This window comes from Pseudopodoces humilis, chromosome 2 (assembly GCF_049639895.1).
Source record: "Pseudopodoces humilis isolate 2021_Gansu_Grassland_sample_001 chromosome 2, ASM4963989v1, whole genome shotgun sequence".
In the NCBI taxonomy this organism is placed as follows: domain Eukaryota; kingdom Metazoa; phylum Chordata; class Aves; order Passeriformes; family Paridae; genus Pseudopodoces; species Pseudopodoces humilis.
In genome coordinates this window covers 29,848,441-29,872,128 of record NC_142201.1, presented here as the reverse complement: position 1 = coordinate 29,872,128, position 23,688 = coordinate 29,848,441, and the positions used below count along the sequence as shown (strand labels likewise).

General features: G+C 41.1%; 1 protein-coding gene across 1 annotated transcript; it reads right to left on the bottom strand.

The window, feature by feature from the left end:
* Positions 1–4,466: 4,466 nt before the first annotated feature.
* Positions 4,467–22,732, bottom strand: CHST10 (carbohydrate sulfotransferase 10). Its single transcript, XM_005516536.3, has 6 exons — positions 22,629–22,732; positions 17,703–17,837; positions 14,819–14,916; positions 11,948–12,182; positions 9,634–9,739; positions 4,467–7,793 (listed from the first exon to the last, which is right to left on the bottom strand). The coding sequence occupies exons 2-6, from the start codon at positions 17,800–17,802 to the stop codon at positions 7,256–7,258; spliced, it is 1,077 nt and encodes a 358-aa protein (XP_005516593.1). The 5' UTR covers positions 17,803–17,837; positions 22,629–22,732; the 3' UTR covers positions 4,467–7,255.
* Between the last annotated feature and the right edge of the window lie 956 nt (positions 22,733–23,688).

Genomic DNA, 23,688 nt, shown 5'->3' with positions numbered 1-23,688 from the left:
CAGCTGGCTCCTAGCCAGCTCAGACTGGTTTGTCTTTGTGACTACATTGTCTTCTGGCTCCCCTCCTTCTCTGGATGTGAGGTTCTCTTGCTACTTCATTTGTCCCAGTACAGGTTTAGATACCTATTATACCCCCTTCTCTTTAGGCTGAACAAGTTCTGGTCATTCTGCTCAAAGACCAGCAGTTCTGCAACTCTGCCAGCACCCCAGAGTCACAGCTGATGAGAACTGGAAATGGGGTCAAGGCAACTATCCACAGCCTTAGTCACAATACTCATATTTATGGCCACTACTGGAAATACTTACCTGGATGCATGCAGAATCAGGTGGTACCTTTCTCACGGCCATGTTACACTGCTGGCTTGTAGTTCTTCTGGTGTATCCACAGTCCAATTACATACTCTCCAAGGCAAAGTGCTTAAACCTGAAACAGTTTCAACTAGAAGCTACAGAAAAGAGTTGCCAAAATAACAGAGGTATGAAATTTCTGCCAATACTACTTTAGAACAAGAGAGAAGTACGTACACAAGACAAATCTACCATGCTGTATTTTAAGACCCAAATCCACAAGTAAGAGGATTACAGAAAAAAGCATCGCTATCTAATGAAGTTATTTTCCTCTGACTGGTAAGCAATCATATGACAGGTCCTTACATGGAGACAGAAGCAATGCACCTAAGTTGTTTTCCATCAGAATGGCATTTCCAATGATCTATTAAGTCAACCCTAAATCCACAAAAACCAATTACAATTTACTGCAGTACCTTTCTGTCACACCGAGATGTATTTAAATGGTGTTCTAAGATTAAAACCTGATAAAAACACTGTTGTTATCACTGGTCATCTTCCAGAAAAGTGAAATAATGTTTATACTCTCTGGTAGTCAAGAGAATTAAGGAACACACTGTTACTGCTCAGAAAGGGGAAATAATATCTTTGCTCCATCTTTGCTAGGCAGTACTGTAACACTTCATGGAACAAAGGTCTCACCTATGAGAATGTTTCCCGATTCTATCAGAGAAGAGCAAGTGTGTGCAAGCATGCAACCAAGACATGCAGCTACACTACACGCTATGTCTCCCATAAGGCCAAAAACCTATGTTCTAAAAGCTGTCAAACAAGAGTAAGATGGAGCTAAAGCTTTGGAACTGCAAAAGGGGGTGTGGAAGCCCTTTCCTCCTGCTGCTTCTTTCTTTCCTGCTGCAACACTCTTCCTAATCCCTTTCCTCTTACACATTTCATTAACATTACACATGTTAATCCGTAGGTTTAACAACAAATATGTACCCCAATAGGTTTTACAGCAAAGAACTAGACTGAAAAGATAATGAAAGCAGATGTTGTAAATGGAAGCAGCACACAAATAAAGGTCTGCTTTGGAAAGGTACTCTTTCCAAAGAGAGAAAATACTCTCTCCAGAATATTTGTGACTCTTCTTGCTCATTTCCTTTTCACAAGCACAAGTGCAACAACATTGCAAAGAACAGTCAGAAATCAAAGAAACGGAGTAAGAACAGACTCAAATCGTACTCTACAAAATACTTACAGGGGAATGAGAGCAAAATCAGTGGATCCAAAGTGAAGCTTTGTGTTATGGCAAACTTCAAATTTTACTTGTTGTAAAACCTTACTAGGAGTTATTTAAAACTTAAGAACAAAGATGCCAAACAGAACTGCAATCATTTTTCCCTAAGTGGATTTCTGCCCAACACATGAAACATCTAAGAAGCAACCCATGCAATCTTAATGTTTCAGTCACCACAAGTTTCTGTGCCTTTAACTCAAGTGACATGCCTAGCAGATTTAGTGTTTCACTAAATCTTTCATGATTGATAAAAACTGCATTTTTCTTGTGTTTCTCAAAACTGTGGAGACTATTTTGTATTTCCTACAGCCTCTTCCATCCTTCTGACAAAAGAATGTTGTGTCCTACTGCAGTGTATCATCCAAAGATTTCTCAGGACACAGGAAGGTAAACTGAAAAAAACAGAAAGGCTGCAGAGAAGAGGAAAAAAAAGATGTTAAAGAGAAAATGTTCCTATTTCTTAAATCACAGCAGGTGTGTAACTCTTGGCTGTTGAGACAGCAAATTATCCCACAAGAGCTTTTTCTACTTGTGTGCTTCCACTATAGCTATGCATTTTTCCTATATGAGATCCACTTACTTAGGCACAACTGGGAGCCTTGGCTAGCTTCTCAGTATTAGATCACTTTTCAGAGCACATACAGATGCCCTATGATCGCAGTTTACCCTCCCACTCGCAGATTTGCTTTGGTCCTGCAAACTGCTCAGAAATTTTTGGTACACATCCAGGGCAGTTGGCATGTTTCTGGCAGTTAAGAGTGAGCACTGCATTTCCAGGGGTGCAGCCTTCAGGATTATTTTTTCATTACTTCCTTCCCACTCGCTTTATTATTATTTCCTCCTTTCTGTGATTTCAAACAGATACCCACAGTAGATGTTTCACACTTTCAGCCTGTCATGTGCATGCTGTCCCATCAGCATCTGCTCCTCTGGCATGCACGTACATGCTACAGGGAGCATACTTGCTCCTCTGACACCTCCCAGGAAGCTTCAGCAACTCTCCTTCAACAGGTTCAGCATCTCTGGGAGCCTAAGAAAAACTGCCCACAGCTTTTTTCAGCATTGCTCTCCCAGACTTTGCCTTCCTTGGGTTTACCAGTCTGGAATTTTTAACAGCATGGCTCCTTTTTGTGACTCAAAGCAAACACATATCTTTGTTCCCTTTCACTCCTGCCTGGATTAAAAGGGAAAATGATGATTTTACAGCAGGAAGCCCCAAACAGCACCATTTTCATGCTTACACCAGCCAGTTGCCACCAGCTGCATGGCTGAAGGCTTAATGCTGCTCTCTTCATAAGGGGAATGTCTCCTACTGCATAGCAAAACAGGCGGCAGGCCTTTCAAAGCTGCTCTGGTGGCGAAGAGATGAGTCACCTCAGGCTACTGCCACATGCAGGAAACCAAGCTGACAGCTCAGCTGCACACAACTGCATTAAAAGCACAAAAATAGAGATTTATACAAGACAGCACCAAAGCTGGCTGCACGCATCAGTGTGAGCCCGAAGTCACTCCTCCTCCAGGAGGGAGGCACTCTGTTCACCAGCCCAAGCACTGCAGGCTTTGCTGCTAATAGGATCATTTCCTTCTAAAACCTTCCCCACGGCAGCAGCCCAGGAACACGCACAGCTAACTGAGGCTGAAAGGGAATTTTCCACCACCCACAAAGCCTCTTTCTACCTTGCATAAAATCTTCTCAAGCACAGGCCACAAAGAATCCACACCAGCCTCTGCAGATGATATGTAACAAGTAATTTGACACGATAAATCTCGAGCAACCAACTCCCATGTCGAGTTTCCTTTGCACCCTCACATTCCAAATAAGTACATGCTGACTACACACCTCCTTCCAGGTCCTCTTCATGCTGCTATAACAAAAAATAGGATGGGGTCTTAGCATAAATCACTACAAGGCCATTAAGCAGAAAGATCATTTCCCCTCTCTCTGTCAATTATGAGGTATCAGATACAGGCAGACACACTGACAAGACATCCTTTTTCATCTGAGAACATAAGCTTAAGCACTCCCTATATAATTACTCTTTTTCTCAGCAAACTTTCTGGAGCACAGATAAGATCAAAGGCTGCTTTCCCAGCCAACAAAGTTATTAGCACCTCAAGAAAAAAGTAGTGTTGCACAAAAGCCAGAGCTGTCTGATGGCTTTCCTAATCTGAGGATGGAGACACACAGAGCAGCAGGGAGCCTTACTCCCAGTACAAACAGGGCAGCATCTGCACATGAATCAGAAAACAACATGCTTTTTTTGGGAAGAATACATATTTTCAAGACATTTTCTTTGACAGAACAGTTCCCAAAATAATAAAAAAAAAAAGATACACATGTATTTTTAACTACAGAAAAACATCTTCATGGCACGCAATCAGAAAGTACAGCAGTGACAATGCACTGTGTGCTGAAGTTAGAAGGAAAGGGGATAGGCATTACCATAAAGTTGTTTCACAGGCAAGTAAATTCTTAATCCATTTTCACAAGACAAACTCTCTTACTCCCAATATCTCAAAAAACCCAGTCAGCTCAATTTTATTAGGAATGTGAAGATAACAGACCCATGGAATCCACTTTAATTTAATTTTTTGCCTGTTAGCTAAGAGGCCAAACTGTAAGGAGCACTAAGGAAGGAAGTCCATTAGAAACCAGGAGCTCCATACAAGCAGGTACTGTAAAACTGTTTACTGTCTGTACTTTTGCTAAAGCTGACATACAGCATGGACTCTCTGATGTACAAGGAGTGTTTTTTCTCCTATTTTCAAGAAAATTGCTTCTTGACCACTACCACTACCTCTTGACTTTCCTTTGCTAAATGTGGTTAAAATGGGCCAAAGAGTTCAAAAGCTGCTAAAGAGAGACAACAGAGACACAAAGTAAGGATATGAATTTGTTTTCTGAAGCTGTAACAATAATAAGAAAGGAGAAAGAATAATCTGGACCAGCAGTTCCAAAAATATGACATAAGTATCATCTGCAGTTTGAAAGTGGTATGCAAATAACATCTGAACAGCTAAATGATGTTTGTGCATGCCACTGAGACTATATTTGTAAAAGCCTTGTGCAGAGTACAATCAAGCTAAAACAAACCACAAGCATTTAATTTATCATAACCAGCATGGCAAGAGCCTTTTCCCTAACACAGCATACTCTGACCATCCTGCCTGTACTGCACCAGTTTAAGGAGAGCCCTACCACACCTTGCCAAGGACCATCATGGTATACAAGTTTCCTCAAGAGATGTGCTAAAATTGCACCATTGTTACTTCAGCCATTTAAGGGGAAACAAAACCCCACACTTCTAGAAAGAAAATATAGCTCAGGAACATATAACTGAAAGGAGAAACTTCACATTTGAATTGAAGAAATGGTAACATGCATTCCAGTTCCAGCCTGAAAAGCATAGGAACACAGAGATAGAAGAGGATTATACACCTCTGCTTAGGTCAGCCCATAGCTCTGTTCATAGATGGCTGAGAGAACTCAATGCAGAGAAAGCTATCAGAAAAAATTATGAGTACTTAATATTTATGTAGCACTTTCTATCTGGAAATTTTTAAGCAATCAATATGTTATTTGCCAAGAAAAAGAAAAACATACATTGGTGTTCTGTGTGATCAGTAGCTTATACTTTCAGAGGAAAACAATCCTACTTTATTAAATTTTAAGGCCTGAATTTACTATACATTATTCACTGTTACATTTTAAATTGGCAGCAAGGTAATCAATCAGGTTATTAGCTCCAAAATGCATTTATCAGTGCATTTTGCTAAGTTTCCGTATTAAGAAAACCACAGAAAAACCTGGAGCTGTTAACATCTTTTTATCATTGGTTAAGAACTAACAAGTTAGGGGACTATAATTGTTGTTAAAAAAAAAAAACAAAACAAACAAACCTGAAAAATATCCTACCTTCCAACTTTACCACCCTGGATTATTCTCTTCCAACAGTACCCAGTTAATGATTCTCCTTTATTTCAGTTCATCTGCAAGATCTTTCAGAAATCACTTCCAGCTACAACAGGGCTTCCTGTTTGGGGGTAGCAGCACATGTCAGCTTAGCACAGCTTTCCTTTAACCCAAGTGCAAGATGCTTCCTTGTGTTAATACAGAAAGCTATCAAAAACATACAGTGGCTGGATTTAAAAGCAGATTCCATAGCACTGGCCATCAATTAGCATTTCTAGCCAGCAACATTATGCCAACCTGAAAATAAATCTTTTGGGACTATGATTTAAAAAATACAGTTCACATGCCCACTGCAACAGAGCAATTCCTGTATTTCAGATATTTGGTCTATCTCTCTCTTCCATGGCCTGTGGGATGAAGTGGCAGCACAGTGGTTTTTATTGCTGGTGAACTCAGACAAGAGACTGCTCTTTATAAAACACAATACAAACACAAGTAAGTATGACGGCTGCATCCACTCAATTCAGTTATTTTTTTTTTTATGCATAAAATGGATACCCAAATTTAGATAGCATTTAAACTTTTGGTAAATAACCAATTTACCATGTCCATACCATAAATACCAGTTATTTCTGACTTGGGACACCATGGCAGTGAATCACTGGAAAAATCAGGGATTCATCTTGACTCCTCCTCTCCTTTAGCAGTAGGGAGATGTATTTTCAGAGGGGGGATAAACTTTCTGTTCTCCAAGGTACTAAACTGAGCAAGGCTGGATATAAAAAGGTGGATTGTTAATCCAAGTAAGCAGCTCTTTAATATAACATATTGCTTTTGTAACTTCTTTATTAATCTTAACTGTTAGAAGAAAAGACAAGTTAAACTGTGTGAGAGCATCTTGTGATTATTGTATGTGCTCCCACAAATACAACTGATACTTTAAATTAATTTTCCTTAACAGTTTCCTTAGCAGTTTCGTATTCTTCTATGCTCCACTTGCAGCTGGTGTTCTCACATAACTTACATAGCCAGGAGTTAAATAATCTCTTGAAAACCAAAAGTAGAATTATGAGGCTCAATACATCAGTAGTAAATACAGTAAACACTTGACAAAAGTACAGAGAAAACTGGGGTGTGGAGCCAGTTAATTTTCTTGCATCTCTAAAAGCTTCTGTCTAATTAGGTTCATTTTTTGACAAACAAGAATGAGATTAGATCAGGGTTATTGTAGCAGTCACATGACAGTACCTAGATGGTTATATTTGTCAAGCATTTAATTAATTTCTAGTCTTGTACTGGCCTCTCATTTACAAAGCTCATGGGAGACTACAGGACTCTCATGAGCAGGAATCATTATGTTTATCCACATGTCAGGGTTAACCTACAGTGAAATTGCCATCTTTTTAAATACTTCACAACATTTCAAAAATGGCATTCTGTTTGGGAGGAGAGGAAGATCATAGCCCATTTGTTCTCTCTCTTTTTTCCTTGAGGGAAGAGGGGAGAAGTCAAATTCTGTATTTTAGATAACAGAGACATAATTCCTAACAGATTGCAATGTCATGTACTGAAAACATGGTCAGGAAACAACAACTATAAGCCCCTACTTGTTCATATGACAAATATTTCACTGGAAAGTGGAGCAACATCAAAAAGCTAGAAAACATATGGTCATTCTCAGCTCTACCGGTGTTGCAGCTGGTATTCACACAGGTTTAAATTAATCCATGGGACACTTTCAGATCTTATCCCAGGAGTCAGTTAAGCAAGAAATCAGGCTCACGATAACCAAAGAGTTTAAAATCGCCTTCAAATCGTGCATAGAGGCGTCTTATGTCTCTCTTGCTAATTCCTGAAAAATACCGCTCTACTTTTGTTCTGTTGTACACTGTTATGCCCGGTGGGATTGTGGGGTATGATACCAAGTGGTCTATGCCAGCTGCTTTCAAGATATATGGAGCATCATCCTCCAGGGTTTCGTGGTGTCCAATCACACTGTATGTGATTTCACAGGGAGCACAAAGTTCCACATATGTTACCCAGTGAATGATGTGGTCACCAAACTGAACATCCAGCCATCGGTGATTAGGGTCCCCCAGGTAGCGCACAAAATCCTCAAACTGCAGCCCTTTGGTCTCTGTGCGATTCTTTCTGTATTTACGAATGATGCCGGGAGCAATTTCATGCCGGTACCAAGGTTCAAAACGAGGATTGTGCACAAACTTGTCTTTAAATGCAGAAATAAGTCTTTCAAATGGATCTCTAACAATAAAAAACTTGAAGTATAAATTCAGTCTAAATAGAGGAAGAAAAAATTAAAGGATTAAGGAAAGTGTTTAGCATATACTTACAAAATGTACATAAACTCTCACCATAGACACAGCAACGTGAATCTTAGAGCACCTGCATCAATATTATAGGATGAAATACACTTTCTGTCTTCTTACTAGCAGTTTTTACATAGTTTATCCTAGTTTTCACATTTTATTCACATTGGAGGAGCTTATATTATCTCAATGCACAACAAACAGGAGACAAAAGACACTGAGAACTCCAAGTTAAAGATATTTGTAATGTCATGTGATCAAGGTCAAAAAGCAAAATACATAAGGACATAGGGAAAAGTGCATTGGTGCAGCAAAATACATATAAAAGGCTGTATTTTTCACTGGCAGGCAGTTAGATTGCTGCTTAAGCACACAAAAAAAATTAAGAATGGTATTTTATTTTGATGTTTTGTCATGCTTTCAATAGTGGCTGAGAGCACCACTGAAACATGAGACCTCAGTTTTCAACAGAATTTCATGTATTACTGTGATACATAATATGTAATATTATGTAGTCAGATTATGTGTATGAGGAATACATTGAAAACAAAGTTTATTTCAATAAATAGCTATGAAAAGAGATTGAGATACCAACCCTCACTGAAATCAGGATGAACAGGATGTGGATGGACTCTTCAGCCTGTACAGCACTTGAATCATACTTCACATACTCCTGACTTATTCCTAGCCTGGCAGGTCTAGATAGAGGTCAGCAAACTAAATCAACAGATCCACACCATCCTGCTTTCCACACCTAAAACTCTAGTAATTTCAGATCCCAACCAAATCCATGTTACACACCTCCAGCACAGCTTCCATGCTGAGCAGAACGCAGCAAACCCAAGCAATAATGGATTCAACTTATCCTAACTAGGGCTCACCACCAGGTGAACAGTCCTCTTCTGCAGGGCTGCTCACAAGGAGGGAGAACAGATCCACATTCTCAAGAAAACAGTGACAATATTTTCCTTTGCACAATATCAACACAATCAAGTGACCCCAATTCTACAGGCACAGCTGTGATAAATGTCCTTGTGCCCTCGCATACAACGGAATACCTTGGGCTGAGCTCTACTGGCATGTGACACATGTATAAAGGGCTGGCTTTTCAGAGTGGTGTAATGCACACAAACCCATGCAAGCACACGCTTACAAGTGTCCACTGTCATCCTATGTCCTGTTCTCTCCATGCTGCCACCCCTTACAGGGATTATATATGGCATAGGCTCTAGTAGAGATGAGCAGGCACAGTGAAAAATCTAACCAAAGTAATGTAGAAGTTCTATGGCAGAGTATTTTTTGGCTCTGAAAATAACCAGAAGCACTTAAACAGGAAGATAAAATGGCTCAGCTAAATGGAAAATATTCTGGGGCTAAGAAGCACTAACAATTTAAACCGAACCAGTTCAATCCCAGTAAGTCTGCTGCAATGACAATCTTACCTGTAGGCAGTACGGTTTTATAATACAAGACATCAGGATGGGCTGTCCAATTAAACCTTCAGTTCTGAAGGTCAGCTATCTAACAACTAGGTATGCACTGAATTAATTAGTACATTAGTATGCACTCATATCCCAGGGAGCTGGTTGGCTCACCTAACTATATCACAAATTACACTGGTGTTCTCCTTCAAAGCCAGTAGGAAGGCAGACACAGCGACATCTGTGAGGATAACAGAATAGTGCCATGATACAAGTGGTGGAGCAGAAACCCTGTTACCCTCAGTTTCAGATTCAGACTTCAGCTGTATCCTTGATTGCTCATAACACCACTGACCTCAAACCCCTCCCACACTCACTGGCACTTACCGTTTCTTAATTTCAGAGTCACTGAAAGAGGACAAGCGTGGAAGGCCATTCTTTTCATGATCATGTACAATGTTTTCTGGGATGTCTTCTATGGAAGAAAATGCTCCTAGACAAATCAAAATGAGAGAGCAATGATTCATTCAAGGGAAAAAACAGTGAGTATGAGTAGGCATGTGTGCCTTTGGCTGACAGTTTTATGTCTTTCTCTTTATTTTTACCATTTAAAGTTACTATGTTTAAAACTGTTAAATTCTGATTGCAAAGCTGAAAACTGTTAAAATTCTTTAGGATATGTGACATCAAGGTCCAAGACCAAATGGCCCCAAAATTCTCAGAAAAGCATATTATGCAAATCTCATCAGTAATTATGTCTAAGCTTGTAACTCCTCACATGTCAGTGTCCCCATTCTCTTTCCCTCTGCCTGCAGAGACACATACAAATGGAGGAAGACTTTAAGGATTAATGCAGAAGAAGGAACTAGCTTTTTGGCTGAGCTTCAACCAACAAAAATAAATGCGATGAGCTGCTTCTGAAACTGCTTCAGTGCAAAAGTACTTTGCTTTCAGGATCCATAAAGTTTTGTTTTTAACAAGTATGCTGTGCTGAAACAAAAATTCCATTCATAGAATACTCCACAGATTAAAAGGCACTAAAATTAACAACAGAAGTCTCCAGATATTCATTTCTGCAAGCACATGAGCTGACAAGAAAAATAACGCCACTTAACTCTGCTGCATTCATTTTAGTATTCAGATCCTGGAAAGTTTTATGACCTTGAGAAAAATCTCATGTGGCCCCTTGGGCTTTAGGCATAAGCCTTCACACAACAGCATCATTTCAGAATATCAACCTGCAACAAGCACAGGGTGCTATGAAACAAACCAATTAAGTGAAAGCCTCTACAGCCTTCTCGTTTCCAGAACTGAATTCTGGAATAATACACACCATTCACTTGCTCAGTTTTCCAATTTTTTTTTTTTCCTGGAGGGGGCAGGGGTGAGGGGTGGGGTCTGCGTTTGTATTTTATCAGTTTCAGGTTTTCAATTGTATTTTTTGGTACCATAGGTGAATCGCATGTGGACAACAGGTGTCAGATTAGACAGCCTCAGAAACTGATACCTTGCATTCATTCAGAGAACACATTCAGTAGAAGCAGTAGCAGAGTTAGCTCCCCCACAATGCCACAGCTGCATTTCCCCATCCTGAACCTCCAAATACCACTTAGATATTTGGACATAAATAATTCCCCCTCAAGTATCAGCCCTGCCTTCTGAGACTACCCAAAGAGGAGAAAGTTAGGTCAATCACAGCAGTAGCCTTCATCAGCGGTTGAAGTGCTAGTGCATTGGCAGCTTAAGGCAAAAGAGACCGGTGTTTATGAGGAAGGAATTTTCTGTCATTATCCAACATGACAGAACTAGGAAACTCAAGGTGAAAAGTTCCCTGCTGTTAAGACATGAGTTATCCTCCACTCATCATAGCAAATACATCCCTGCCCATCCTGAGACATTCTTTGCATGTTATCTCTCAAATGCTGGTAAGAGCAGGTATTTCAAATGCCCTCATATAGTTCCATATTTAGTACTTTAAGTGTGGCTTTCATAGGTATTAAGAAACATGCACACACATATGGGCATATCTCTGCTAGAGTTTTAGCTCACATTCATAGATCAAGGATGAAATTAACATTGAAGTTTTTTTAATGTTAGCACTCCTTGCTAGAAAAATTTGCTGAGGGACACAGTTCATTAGCTAATTTTTCAAACACACTAGTCCTTCTATTCCTTCTTTCACCATCTTCTCTAACATACCTCTGGCGACCAAAATATTGTGTTAAGCACCTCAGAATCTTCATAACTCTTAAGATGATAGAACACACACAAGATTTCAGCAATATAGACCAACAACAGCTGCCAAGTTTTAACTGGCTTCCTTCATGGCTAAAATCTCTACTTACAAGTCACTGGCCTTTAGCCAGAAATTTCATATTAATGTTACTTACCTCATCATATACTTTCAAATTCTATAAATTAGTGCACCCCTTCAAAGAAAAGAAACCAACATACCATATGCATATGGGTACTCTGTCATGACTCAAATAACTTTTAAGCCAAGTAATAGCAATACTTATTCTTACAGAAAGAACAGAACTCATTTTAAAGGATGTTTTGAAAGGACTAGAAACATCTGTGATAAAATTGAAATTAAGTACCAGTGTACAGAAATGCAGAAAGAATCCATTTTAGTTGCCCCAGTTAGAGCAATTCCGTTTCCTCCTCAAAGAAACCCACACACCCACAGAAAAGTAGATACCATTTAAAACGATCAAGACTTTTTTCCACTGAGTGTTGCCCACTTTTGGCGTCTGACAAAACAGGATCTTGTGCTTGTCACACACAAATATTCGGTCCAAGACGAATTTGGAAACTGCGGTATGAGAGAGATCTCTCAATGCAGTGTCTCTGCAGACATTCCTGAGAAGCTCAAGTCTTTCCATATGAACCAGGGGTTGGTGGATCAGATTTCTTGAAAAAGCTTTTCCAGTTGGCTTTAGGAAATGGAGAAAAAAACAAAAGTTAAAGACTTAATTTTTCAGATCAAATTCTAAAGTATAAAAATCCCCAAACTATGCACCCTAATGGCTCCCAGATTCATGATTAAAACGTTGCTACCTACATATTAACTAAAGGAGTAGCCTACTCTTAAGGCATTACATGGTAGCATACAGTAGTAAAAGCTTTTCCATACAACAATTTAAGTCTGCTGCACAGCAGATGGGTCTTATCTGTGTGGATAAAACATGCCTTGATCAAATACTGGAACTCTCACAGAGTTTCAACAACCTGTAAGAAAGCTTCTGAGAGGTTAGGACAAGAGTTTCAACATAAATTATGCTTTAAGCTCTGAGAAGATGGGGCTGACCCATGGTATGATTCTTGGGAACATCCTGTGCAGTCTGAAGTTGGATTCAATGATCCTTGTCGGTCCCTTCCAACTCAGAATATTTTGTGACTCATCTGGCTGGGAAAAAAAATTATTATGAAAGTTCTGTGGTGTTGTGTTGTTTTCTAGCACCTGTAGGCATCCATTTATTCAAGCTGAAATAAAATCAGGTGAATAAAAATGTGAACAATGAGCATCAGTGTGACAAATAAAAGTAGCAGCAGGATACCTCTCCCCAGAAAAGGATGAGCTGCTTCACATGTCTCATTTTTCTGACACTAAGACAGGAACCACAACCACCTCTTGCCTCACAACTAGTGGAGTGAAAGGAAAAAGGACCTTCTCTAATTAGGAGGTGATGGGAAAGTTTAAACTTCAACTGACAAATTTCCACCTTTTCATTAACTGAATGGCATTCCCCAGTATCAATACAGACTACGGTATGAACTGATTAACACCAACCCTGCCAAGGACTTGGGGATACTGATGAGTGAAAATTTTGGTATGTGCTGGCAGTGTGTACTTCCAGCCCACAAAGCCAACTGCACCCTGGACTGCATAAAAAAAGCACTGTGGCCAGCAGATCAAAGGAGGTGATTCTCCCCCTGTACTCTGCTCTACTGCCACCTGGAGTGCTGCCTGCAGACCTGAAGACCCAGCACAGGAAAGACATAGACCTGTTAAGGGAAGGTCCAGAGGAGGCTATGAAGATGGTCCAAGATGGAACACCTCCTAAGGAGACAGCTGTGGATCTTCAGCCCAGAGAAGAAAAGGCTCCAGGAAAACCTCACTGCAGCTTTTCAATTTTCACAAGGGGTTTGTAAGAAAGACAGACTTCTTACCAGGGCCCGAAGTGACAAGGCATGGGGAATGGTTTTCAACAAAAAAATTGGTTTAGACATTAGGAAGGAATTTTTTCCTATGAGGGTCAGGCACTGGAACAGTTTACCCAGAGCAGCTAGGGATGGCCCACTCCAGAAATGTTCAAGCCCAGGTTGGATGGGGCTCTGAGCAACCTGGCCTAATGAAAGGTGTCCCTGTCCATGTCAGGGCTTGGAACTAGATGATCTTCAAAGATCCCTTCCAACTCAAACCATTCTATGATTCTATGATTTTAGGTATAGTGTCCAAGATACAGATGAAAAAAAGGAATTATTTTACTTTTTGTCCCAACCTTCCATAAGGGAAAAAAAATTCTACTTTTTCTCTTTGTTACTCTTCTCCAATACCCCCTGCTCAGAACGTAATCTGAACAGACTGTCAGATTATTTTATCTGTCCAAACAATTCTTACTGCATGCAACCAAAATTAATGTTGTTATTCTACATTTCACATTGTCAGAAAATCAAGAGGGAATTATTTTAGATCAGAAAACTTATTATCCTCTTCCATACTAGTAAAGAAAGCTATTAAAACTCACTATACATATCTGCCAGCCTTCCACTGAACAAAGTGTTTTTCCCAAGCATTTTGAAGGTAACTTAAATTTCATGTTTTTGAAAAATGAAAACAAAAGGAGTCATGGTTATACAGCTAACCTACCTTCCATGCTGCATCACAAAAACACTTTAAACATCAGATGACTTATGTACTAATGCAAAAAAAATTTTTTTATTTAGCCCACTCTGCAACTGGTCTGAAATTTACATTTGTACAAAAAGATTTTCAGCGTTTCATTGTCAATTTGCTGAAAGCACAGAACCATGCATCTAAAAGATCAACTGGTATTGACTACTATTGTGTTCATGTTCTACTTTGGAAAAATGCTGAAATGTGAAACACAAAGAGCACAAAACATGAAAAAGAAATTGACACTGATAAAAAGAAACAGAGAGATTGGGCAGAAATCTAAGAGAATAGAGAAGACACAGGCTTGCCCTCAAGAACAACAAACCTGATTGCTATGGCAAGACAGAACACAAAGTAATCCAAAACTGGGCCATTATATTAAAAAGGCTAACAAAAATGACTGTCCTGATTTGATAAAGGAGTACTGTAACAATTTTCTCCTGGAAATGGAAACACATTAAGTTGAATCATTCAGATGAAACAAGACAGCAGGTTACCATAACAAACCAGCTTTGTGAAGTTAAAATGAATTCTGCCGGCTCTATCTAAATAGAACAGTCTGAATAAATAATTCCTGTCTAGCAATTCATCTTAACAACAGGAAGCCCTTCCTTAATCTCTTATTTTCTTCTACTCGTTAATACACATAACCCTTATCTCAACAGTATGCACCTGGAATTCTTCAGGCCAATGTTTTTCCTCTGGCACATGTACCTCCTCTACTTTTGTCACAGCTGTCAGTATCAATGGCTCTTGCTTGGCACCATAGCCTAAAGAAGGAAGAGAGATAATAGCATTACAGAAGGTGAGGGGAAGGCAACTATTTCTGCTTTACAACTAAAACATGAACTTTACTTGCTGTTTTAAGCTTACAGAACATTAGGATTTGTTTCTACATGGAAAGATACCAGAGAAGACAGACACAGACTATGAATATTTTCAAGGATGTACTCTGTGGGAATTTTGGATGCAACTTCATTTGAGTTTTATCAAAGAAACATATCCATTATATTTTACTTGGTTTGTTGTTGTTGTTTGCTTTGTTTTTTTCCAGAAAGTGTGCAGAGAGGCACCAAAGTCTTGAATCGAAATACCACAATTGGTAGACAATTTGGTATAACTATGTGGACTTCTGCATAGAAGATTTCTATTTTTCAATGAACTTGCCAAACCATGTCCAAATAAGCTTAAATTTATCAGGTTCTTCTCTCTCCTTATACTAATAGAAATGTTTCTTCTTTTGTAGACTATTAAACTTACAAGAAGAAAAGTGTCATTATGAACACCCTTTTATTTCTGTGGAGCTCTAAGTAAGCACCTATAACCAAAAATAAAGAAAGATCCCCTCTTCCATTTTTACTGGACCAATGGCCTTCTTTAGAGATTCTCTCAACAACAATGAACTCAGCTGATATTCTTGTTCTTTTTTAGTGATCTCAGGGCAGCTAATAGTTTGAGACCAAATTAAAGCATGTACAGAAGAACCCTTTTCATCTTTTGCATTTAGTACGGTACAGAAAAACCAAAAAATAACACAAGGTTTTAGCTTTAGCCTACACGGTGCAGAAAGATCAAAAATAATTTGAAACAGCTTTCCCTAACTACAAAGCAAAAAGACCATGATTTCTCCCCGAAAATTTATTTCCATCCATATTAGATTGCTTTTCCCTTCATTTAGATTCTTCTGTGAATAATGTTTTCTCATCTGCATCCACAGGGGCATACTGTTTCATGGTTGAGAAAATGTGTGCACTGCCTATGTCCTTTTCTTAAGGGAGCACTCTACTCTGCCTACACTGGATTTTAACAAAGGGAATGCATGGAAAAGCAAGTTAAAACTGAAAGCAATGTAGGCATTCAAGCATTCAGAAATGGCAATTATTGCTGTGCACATACTTACTTCATGGTGTTCTGAAAAATACAAGTAATCTGATTCAGTGAAAGAGTACCTACATTTTTTTTCACAATCATTGTATAAAAGCATGCCTGTAGATGCTACTAGGAATGATGGACAAAAACCTACTCCTTAAGAAGTTGCTATTGCTCATGCACCCAAGACATCAGTAAAAGGCTTAAACAAAAGAACATTGATTCATTGAGCATCTGCTCAATTCTATCTGCTAAGAAGATACATCCAAATAAGAAAGATTTCTGACAAGTCATATTTTATTAAGTCTAGAAGAGCTTCTCCAGGATTTGCCATCCTGTTTGGACTTCCTCCAAAATTCTGTTCACATATTCAAAGTATTTCCCTTCGTTAGTTTTATTAAAAACACTCCAACACATACATACACTTACATAGTCATGCCTTTGCAGGACAAGCTTAAGAATTTATGCATCATCTGCTCAGAGAACTATTCAAAAGGAGTGGAAGATTCAGCACAGAAAAAAAAAACCAAAAAAACTTGGCAAGCCAAGGTAATAAAAAGCAAATAAATGCAGAGGGTATGCTCTAGTAATTATTTTTAAACTACATTTTAATTTTCCTGACAAATTCTGATGAAAAGAACCACCCAAAGAATACCTGAGCTGGGAAACAAGAGTTGGCATAGAGTGAAATACTGGAAGATAGAACTACCTAGCATAAGACTAGCTGGTTTGTAGATGTACCAGGACAGAACAGCTGGGTCCAAGGAAAGCTAAGTTAGTCTACAGTTATCCTCTGTAAGACTTCCCGAATAAATCTTCACATAGATGCATACTATTTATAAAGGTACACCTAATATATTTACCCATTATCAAGTTATTGAAAAATATGGCACAAGTGTCAGTGCTTCAAAAGCTACATATTTTTTGCATGTCTTAGGAAGATGAAGAAACACAGATCTCTTCAGACCCAAAGCCATATCATCACCTTCACCCAAAACTCTCAGTAGAATGGCTTTGTAAGAGTGGCTCCCCAGCAGACACAAAACTAACATGCTGTGTGGTGTCATCAAACGGCTTAAATTCCTCATCATCTTAACAATATCTCGGCCACTTAAGCTAAGCAAAAGCCTATAAGCTGTTTACAAGTCAAACAGCAGGGGATAAAACTGAATGCAAGAATGAGGACAGAGGTGGCTAGACGAAGTGCATTGCAAATGAAATAAAACTTTCCACAAGTTTTACATGATGCCTCAGCCACAAGACAAGCAGTGACAAAAAGACAGAAATTAGTATTGAGAAATGAACTCTTCAGTACCTTCTGAGTCTCTTCTGACTTAGAACAGGTAATAGTGCTCTTTTGTTTTTGCACGTAACTTCTACCCCTAGCAGATGACAGTACTGGAACTAAATGTATTTGAAAAAGCAGACCTACCAAGACAGTACTACCAAACATGATCCCTTCTGCTCTTAAGCAACAAAAAAATCTCCCGTGATGTTAGATTTGCAGACTTATAGAAAGAAAAGGAGCTGGATATCAGCACTGTCACTTCCAGAAATTTAGTTGTTCTGTTCTCAGTCCTACTGAAGAACTGATAACATGCCAAGAACTAATTTTCATAGAAAAGAGTATTTCTGTGAAGCAATATTCAATTTTCTGTTTCACATCGAACATTAAAGCTAAACTTACCATCGGGGTCTTTAAAAGTCAATGTGATAAACTTGCTAGCAACCATGAACATGAATATCACCCAAAAGCATGCAGCTAGCAGCAACCACTGGTGGTGCATGTTGTCAGATATGAGCCATATAAAGTTGGCACTTCCTGTTTGAAAGAGAAAAGATTGACACATTAATTATTTTTGTTACAGCTTAGAAAAATACTTTCCATAGCCAAAAAGAAAAAGCTTTAATAATACGTGTGTCATAAAACATAGCAGTAGATTTCACTTTTTACTTTTTGTCTGTTCAGCCATATTTTTAACCAATGTTAAGGATGAGGCAATGTAACCACTGGCTGTTATCAGAGGCTTCATTCCTTCACCCCCACGTACACATACCCAGCCCTCTGCTTGTGCTGCAAATAGCACTAACGGCTTGTCATAAAATTAGTCTAGCCAGTTAGCAAAAATCCCAAGTTTTTAAAAGAAGAGTTTGTGTTTTGATTCAGCTTAGCAAGACAACCCATTGTAGGAAAGTAAGGGAGAATGAAGAAAGCTGTGCTCTCAGTGGCAGACATAACATTAGCACTATGCTTGGCTATCCCAAGTCAACTTATGACATAGAACAAGGATTCTTCCCCTGCCCAGCCTACAGAAATTACAGGCTGGAAGCTACCAAGTTGGAACACTAAGCTTAAGCTGGCCAAATACTTTTCAGTATCCTTGCAGCAGAGCCTACTACCTGTAGCTGTATCCCTGCAGGTAAGCCTCAAAGATAGAACTTCCTCAGGAGTGCAGGAAGGGCTACCCAAGCAACTGAGACTGCAGTTTTAATGTGCAAAGAAAACACTCACAGGAACTGACTGAATACACGCAGTACTATCCTAATTTTTGAAACTGCTATCTTAATAAATTGTTTTCTATGACTGCAAGATCAAATATAAGGAAACCAATGATAAAAAAGATTGAAGTTCCCAGCCGCTAAGAGAAATGGAAATTTTTAAGCTGTATCTTTAGCTGAATATCCAACTTCTGATGGCAATATACATGGGGGTGGACACCAGGTATCTGTGAAAGCTCCACTGCAAATAAAAAAACTCTACATCTAAAACCTACAAAAATACAGCACTATTGTCCCTACTGTTGCTGAAGAGATAAGACACGAGGGGCTGAACTCAGGTGCTGAAAAGAGTGAATGCTCCCTTTTGAGGTCACATACAATATAACATCTGAACATTTAACCAAACAGGATCTAATACAAAAATCTCATACGATGACATCCTCACAACAATTCTATAACTAGTAGTAGGATCAAACTCAGTCCTAAAGCAGGCACATGCAACTTCATTGAGTCACATCTGCACAGTTTGTGACCATAATTTCTATACAGCCATTTAAATCAACTGACAAGGAATACAAGAAATACCCTCATTGCCAGTTATGGTGCAAAAAAAATGTTAGTTAATACTTCTAAGGAAGTGTTTATTAAATTTTTCACTCATATACCAGTATTCCACCTTCTTCATTCCCACAAAGCTTTAATAACAGAAGTAAGCCTGGTTTTGATGTTGTTTCAGCATGTCCACCTGCAACATCACTACTACTGCTACAGGTGCCAATTGCTTTTCCAACAAGCTTTTGCCTTCCAGCAATGCAAATGTTTTCAGGAAGAATTCTCTCCATAGCTGACAGTAGTGGACCATCTTTGGGATGCTGGAAGTCTGTGCATGTGCAGGCAGTCAAGCAGTTCAAAACAGACTTGGGACCTAAACAATGTATGCAAAATGGGTAAGACAAGGAAAATAACTGAGTATCTCCAGGTAAAGGGGAAAAAAAAATAGCTAGGATGGCAGTGTTCAGGCCTACTTTTATCTTCTCAGTGCGTCATTTTTCAGCTTGGCTTCTGGGAGTTCCTTTCTTTCCCCCTCTTCTTTCATGAGTCTGTTTTTAAGTACTTCCAAAAACACCATAACTTGGTATCAACTGTATTTTGGACAGTTACAGATGCTGTGACCTCCATTAAGACAGTGTTTGTCATCTCCTGTTTTTTGCTGCAATTCCCTGTCTGACAACTGATCACACAACATCCAAAATGTTTATTCTTCATGATCTGGAAAACTGTTGACCAGGAAAGGCAAATATCGTAGGAATTCCATCAGACTGGCCTCTTTTCAGCTAAGTAGTTCAAAAGTTATTCCCGTCCTACCACTGCACTAGTGTAAACCTACCCTAGGATTCACGCTGAAAACCAGCAGGTCTCAAAGGTCCTAATTTTTCAGTCTGCCATGAAATGCACCATCTTCCACTTAAGCACTGAGATTTGTTACCTTTACTCTCAGACATCACATTCATTTCCAGCTCTCACAGAAGACAAAAATTAAGATCAGATATTAAGACACAGAACTGTAGCAATGACATTTTTTACTTTTTAGGTAGCTCTGCTAAAATTGTGAGAACCATTTAACATTCAAGACACTGAATGCAGCAGACTGACAGAAGCTTGCAGAGAATGCAATGCACTGCAGGAGGAAAATCTTTAACCATCAGCTATGGGCTTTTCAGAGATATAATGAAAAGTCTGGGCCAAACCTCTCTGCCCAACCCAGTCTATTTGTTCTACATAAAGTAGGGTAGAAATGGCCTCCAACATTCATAGCATCCCTGCTAGTCTGCCCACTTCTATAACAGTGATGGATGCACAGCGTTCAGTAAGGATTATTGATCTATATCCCCTTATGTAATTTATGTATTGGATTTCTAAGAAATTGTGTTAAATCACATGGGAAATGCAGTTCCTGTGTGCTCTGACCTGAAATGCAGTTAGTGGAGAGATCTGCTGCCAGGTCCTGTGCTGTAGGGACAGGAGAGCATTTCAGCCAGTCACCTACAAGCAGTACAATTCTCACCTTAAGGACAGGGTTTAGAGAGCAGTAAGGGGTCAGAACTGCAGCCACAACTGTAAAAACCACCACTTTTACCCTTCAAGACCTGGAAGCTGAGAGGAACACATTAAGCAGTTTTGTCTACTTTTTTTTTTAATGTGCACAGGAAACCTGCAACCATACTCGTGAATGTAAGAATCTTGTCAGAGGTTCTGTCATAATGTAATTATGATGTTACTACACTGTTACTCATTCTAGCATCCTAAAGTACATCTGTATCAGGAGCTCATCACTGATCTCAAGAAGCAGAACTATTCAACCATTATGTTCACTTAAATGCAATGATCAGTATTTTTTTAAAAAAATAATGTGCTTATGTTGTTTCTCTTAATATTTTTATTGTTCTCACATAGGGCAATTGCCTTTCCTATTTTATCTCTAACCTTGTTGCATTTCTGTTGCCTCTTCTGCACTTATTTTCTAGTAAATACATATACTAGCTTCTGTTTCTTCTCTTTAAAAGGCTCCTTTAACTTCCACAACAATCTTCTGGTTGTCTAAAACACAATTTTTCTTTACAAGTAGACAAAATCAAGAAAAATGTTGAAGGTTTAGTCCATTTTCTCACAATGAAGTACACAGCTTTCTGATTACTTTCTCCCTCTTACTGCAATTCTACACTTTAGGAGCACAAGGTCTCACAACTCCTGTCCCCACCCATTCCTCTGTCCTTCCCTCTCAGGACTACTACAAAGACAAATTGTCACATAAGCTCTAGGTTAGCCAGATTAAGGGTTTTGCATGAGAAAAAATGGGATCACCAATCACACACACCAACACCCAACACAAACGTGAACCAAAGATCAAGACACAGAGTTGCAGGCTTGAGTGGTGGCAAGTAACCTGCTACCTCGAATAAACATTCTTTGCACAAGACTGATGTCTTCAAGTGAATGATGGGACAAAGTATGAAATATGTAAGCACCATTAAAACTCAGTGCACAGTCTCTGCTCTGCAGCTTCTGTTGCTTGCACAGGAGCTCCTTGGCAGGACAGTCCCCGCACACATCATCAATGGCAGTGACACACCAGGAGGCTCGAACTCCCAACTGCTTGCTCATCAGCACAGGATGGCTGACATCACTGGAAATGGAACTGGTAAGGAAGGCCAAGCAAAAGCTAACTAATCCATTTTCATCAATGCTTCCTTTGTGTTTTCTTACAGGTAGGAAAACCTGGCCAATTTGTTATACTTGAAATTTCAGATTAATATGTATCACAGACTTGCCTTTGGCAAGTTGTGTGGTGCTACTAAACGTTGTAACATACATCGTAACAGGCTCCTTCCCAAGGCTCTCCTCCTCCCGAGGGCACTAAGTGACAGGCCCGTGTGTCGGCTCTTCCAGCTCCTGCTGGGGCCCGAAGCACTCCCTGAGCACGCAGTTCACCTGTCATCGGGATGTGAACCATGGACCAGGGCAGTATCAATGCCGGCCGCAGCTCCGTGACCGCCTCGGCCCGGGACAGCAGCAATGCCGGCCGCAGCTCCGTGACCGCCTCGGCCCGGGACAGGCCCGGCGTGCGCCCATCCCGCGGCCCCGGGCTGAGGCCGGGACGCTGCCTCACCTCCCTGCCCTGTCTGACAGACACCAGCTCCCGCTCCAGCGGGCACCCCGCGCTCTTCACAGCTGGGAACGGCAGCGGCTCCTCTCTCCCCTGCGGCCAGGCTTCATGGGTGCTCCATGCATTCCGTAAGACCAGAGCGGTCCCCGCCAAGAGGAGGGGACAGGGCCGTGCTCTGACCGGCAGGAGACGAGCCGAGGCAATGCTCAGCCCCAGTCCCAGCCCGGCTCCGGGCGCAAGGACCTGGGATGAACAGACATAAACTTTTCCCGTTCTGGAGGAGCAGGACGAAGCTGGGCGGGCTTCCCCTCACCCGGCAGAGACGCACAACACACGACCGCAGCGCCCGCTGGCTTCCCCGCCGGACCCGGGGTGCCGGGGGAGCCTCTTCCCGGGGCTGGCGGCCGCCAGGCCTCCCCCGTGGCCCTGCCCGGCCCCTCCCCGGCTTACCGGCTCTCCAGCGCCGTTGCCCGCAGCCCCGGCCCGCGGCGGCGGGGTCCCGCCTCACTCGGCGGCACGGCCGGCCCGCTCGGGCGGCCCCGGCTGCCGGCGCATCCCCCCGCCCGGCTGCGGGCGGCGGGGGCGCCTCCCCGGCCCCGCTCAGCCCCTGCCACCGCCGCCGCCCGGCACGGCTGCCGCCGCCGCCGCCTCCATTTCCTCCCGGGGTCGCGGGCAGGCCCCAGCCCTGCCGCCGGGAAGGGGAGGAAGGTGAAGGCCGCCGCGGGGACGGCCCGGATCGGCTGCGAGAAGACGCAGCGCCGCACCCGGCCGCCCGAAGGCGGGAGGAAGGGAGGGCGGGCTGGGGAGCTCTGCCCTTCCCTGTCCGCCCCGCCTCTTCCCTGTTTCCCCTCGAGCCTGGCGCTCCAGCTGGAGTCGTGTGTATGCGCTTGTATGCGTGTGTTTGTGGTGCTACGTTTGGGTTTTTTAACTGTTAAAATATCGTAGGTCACTAACGCTCATGTTTTAAAAAAAGTATGTCTCTGGAGATCACAGAATCATTTATATTGGAAAAGACCTCTAGGATCTTTGAGTCCAACCGTTCCCCCAGCACTGCCAAGGCCACCACTAAACCGTGTCCCCGAGGCTCACATCCGTATGTTTTTTGAACGCTTCAGAAAGGTGATTCCACCGTTGCCCTGGGCAGCCTGTGCCAATGTTTGACAACCTTTCCATGAAGAAATTTTCCCAAAAACCTGACCTACATCTCCTTTGGTGCAACTTGAGGCTTTTTCGTCTGGTCCCATCATTTGCTACTTGGGACATGAAATCAGTCCTCTCTGGCTACAACCTCCTGTTAGGGAGTTGAAAAGATCAATAGGGTCCCTTTCCATGAGACTCTTCTTCCCTCGTGTTTCTCCAAACACCTCTTATTATTTCTTCCATTTTCTGAAGCCCACCATCTGGCAGGAAAGTTGCCCTTGGTCAGGCAGGAATGAAACAGTACACCTAAAAGCAGATGGTAGAGCCAGGCATTCCGCAACCCCTCACCCTGGCCTGGCCCACACACCTT

Coding starts and splice junctions, on each gene's coding strand:
- CHST10 (XM_005516536.3), bottom strand. CDS start 17,802: ATGCACCACCAGTGGTTGCTGCTAGCTGCATGCTTTTGGGTGATATTC. Junction 14,917..17,702: donor GACTTTTAAAGACCCCGATG/GTAAGTTTAGCT, acceptor TTCCTTCTTTAG/GCTATGGTGCCAAGCAAGAG. Junction 7,794..9,633: donor GACTCTGAAATTAAGAAACG/GTAAGTGCCAGT, acceptor TCCTCTATTTAG/ACTGAATTTATACTTCAAGT.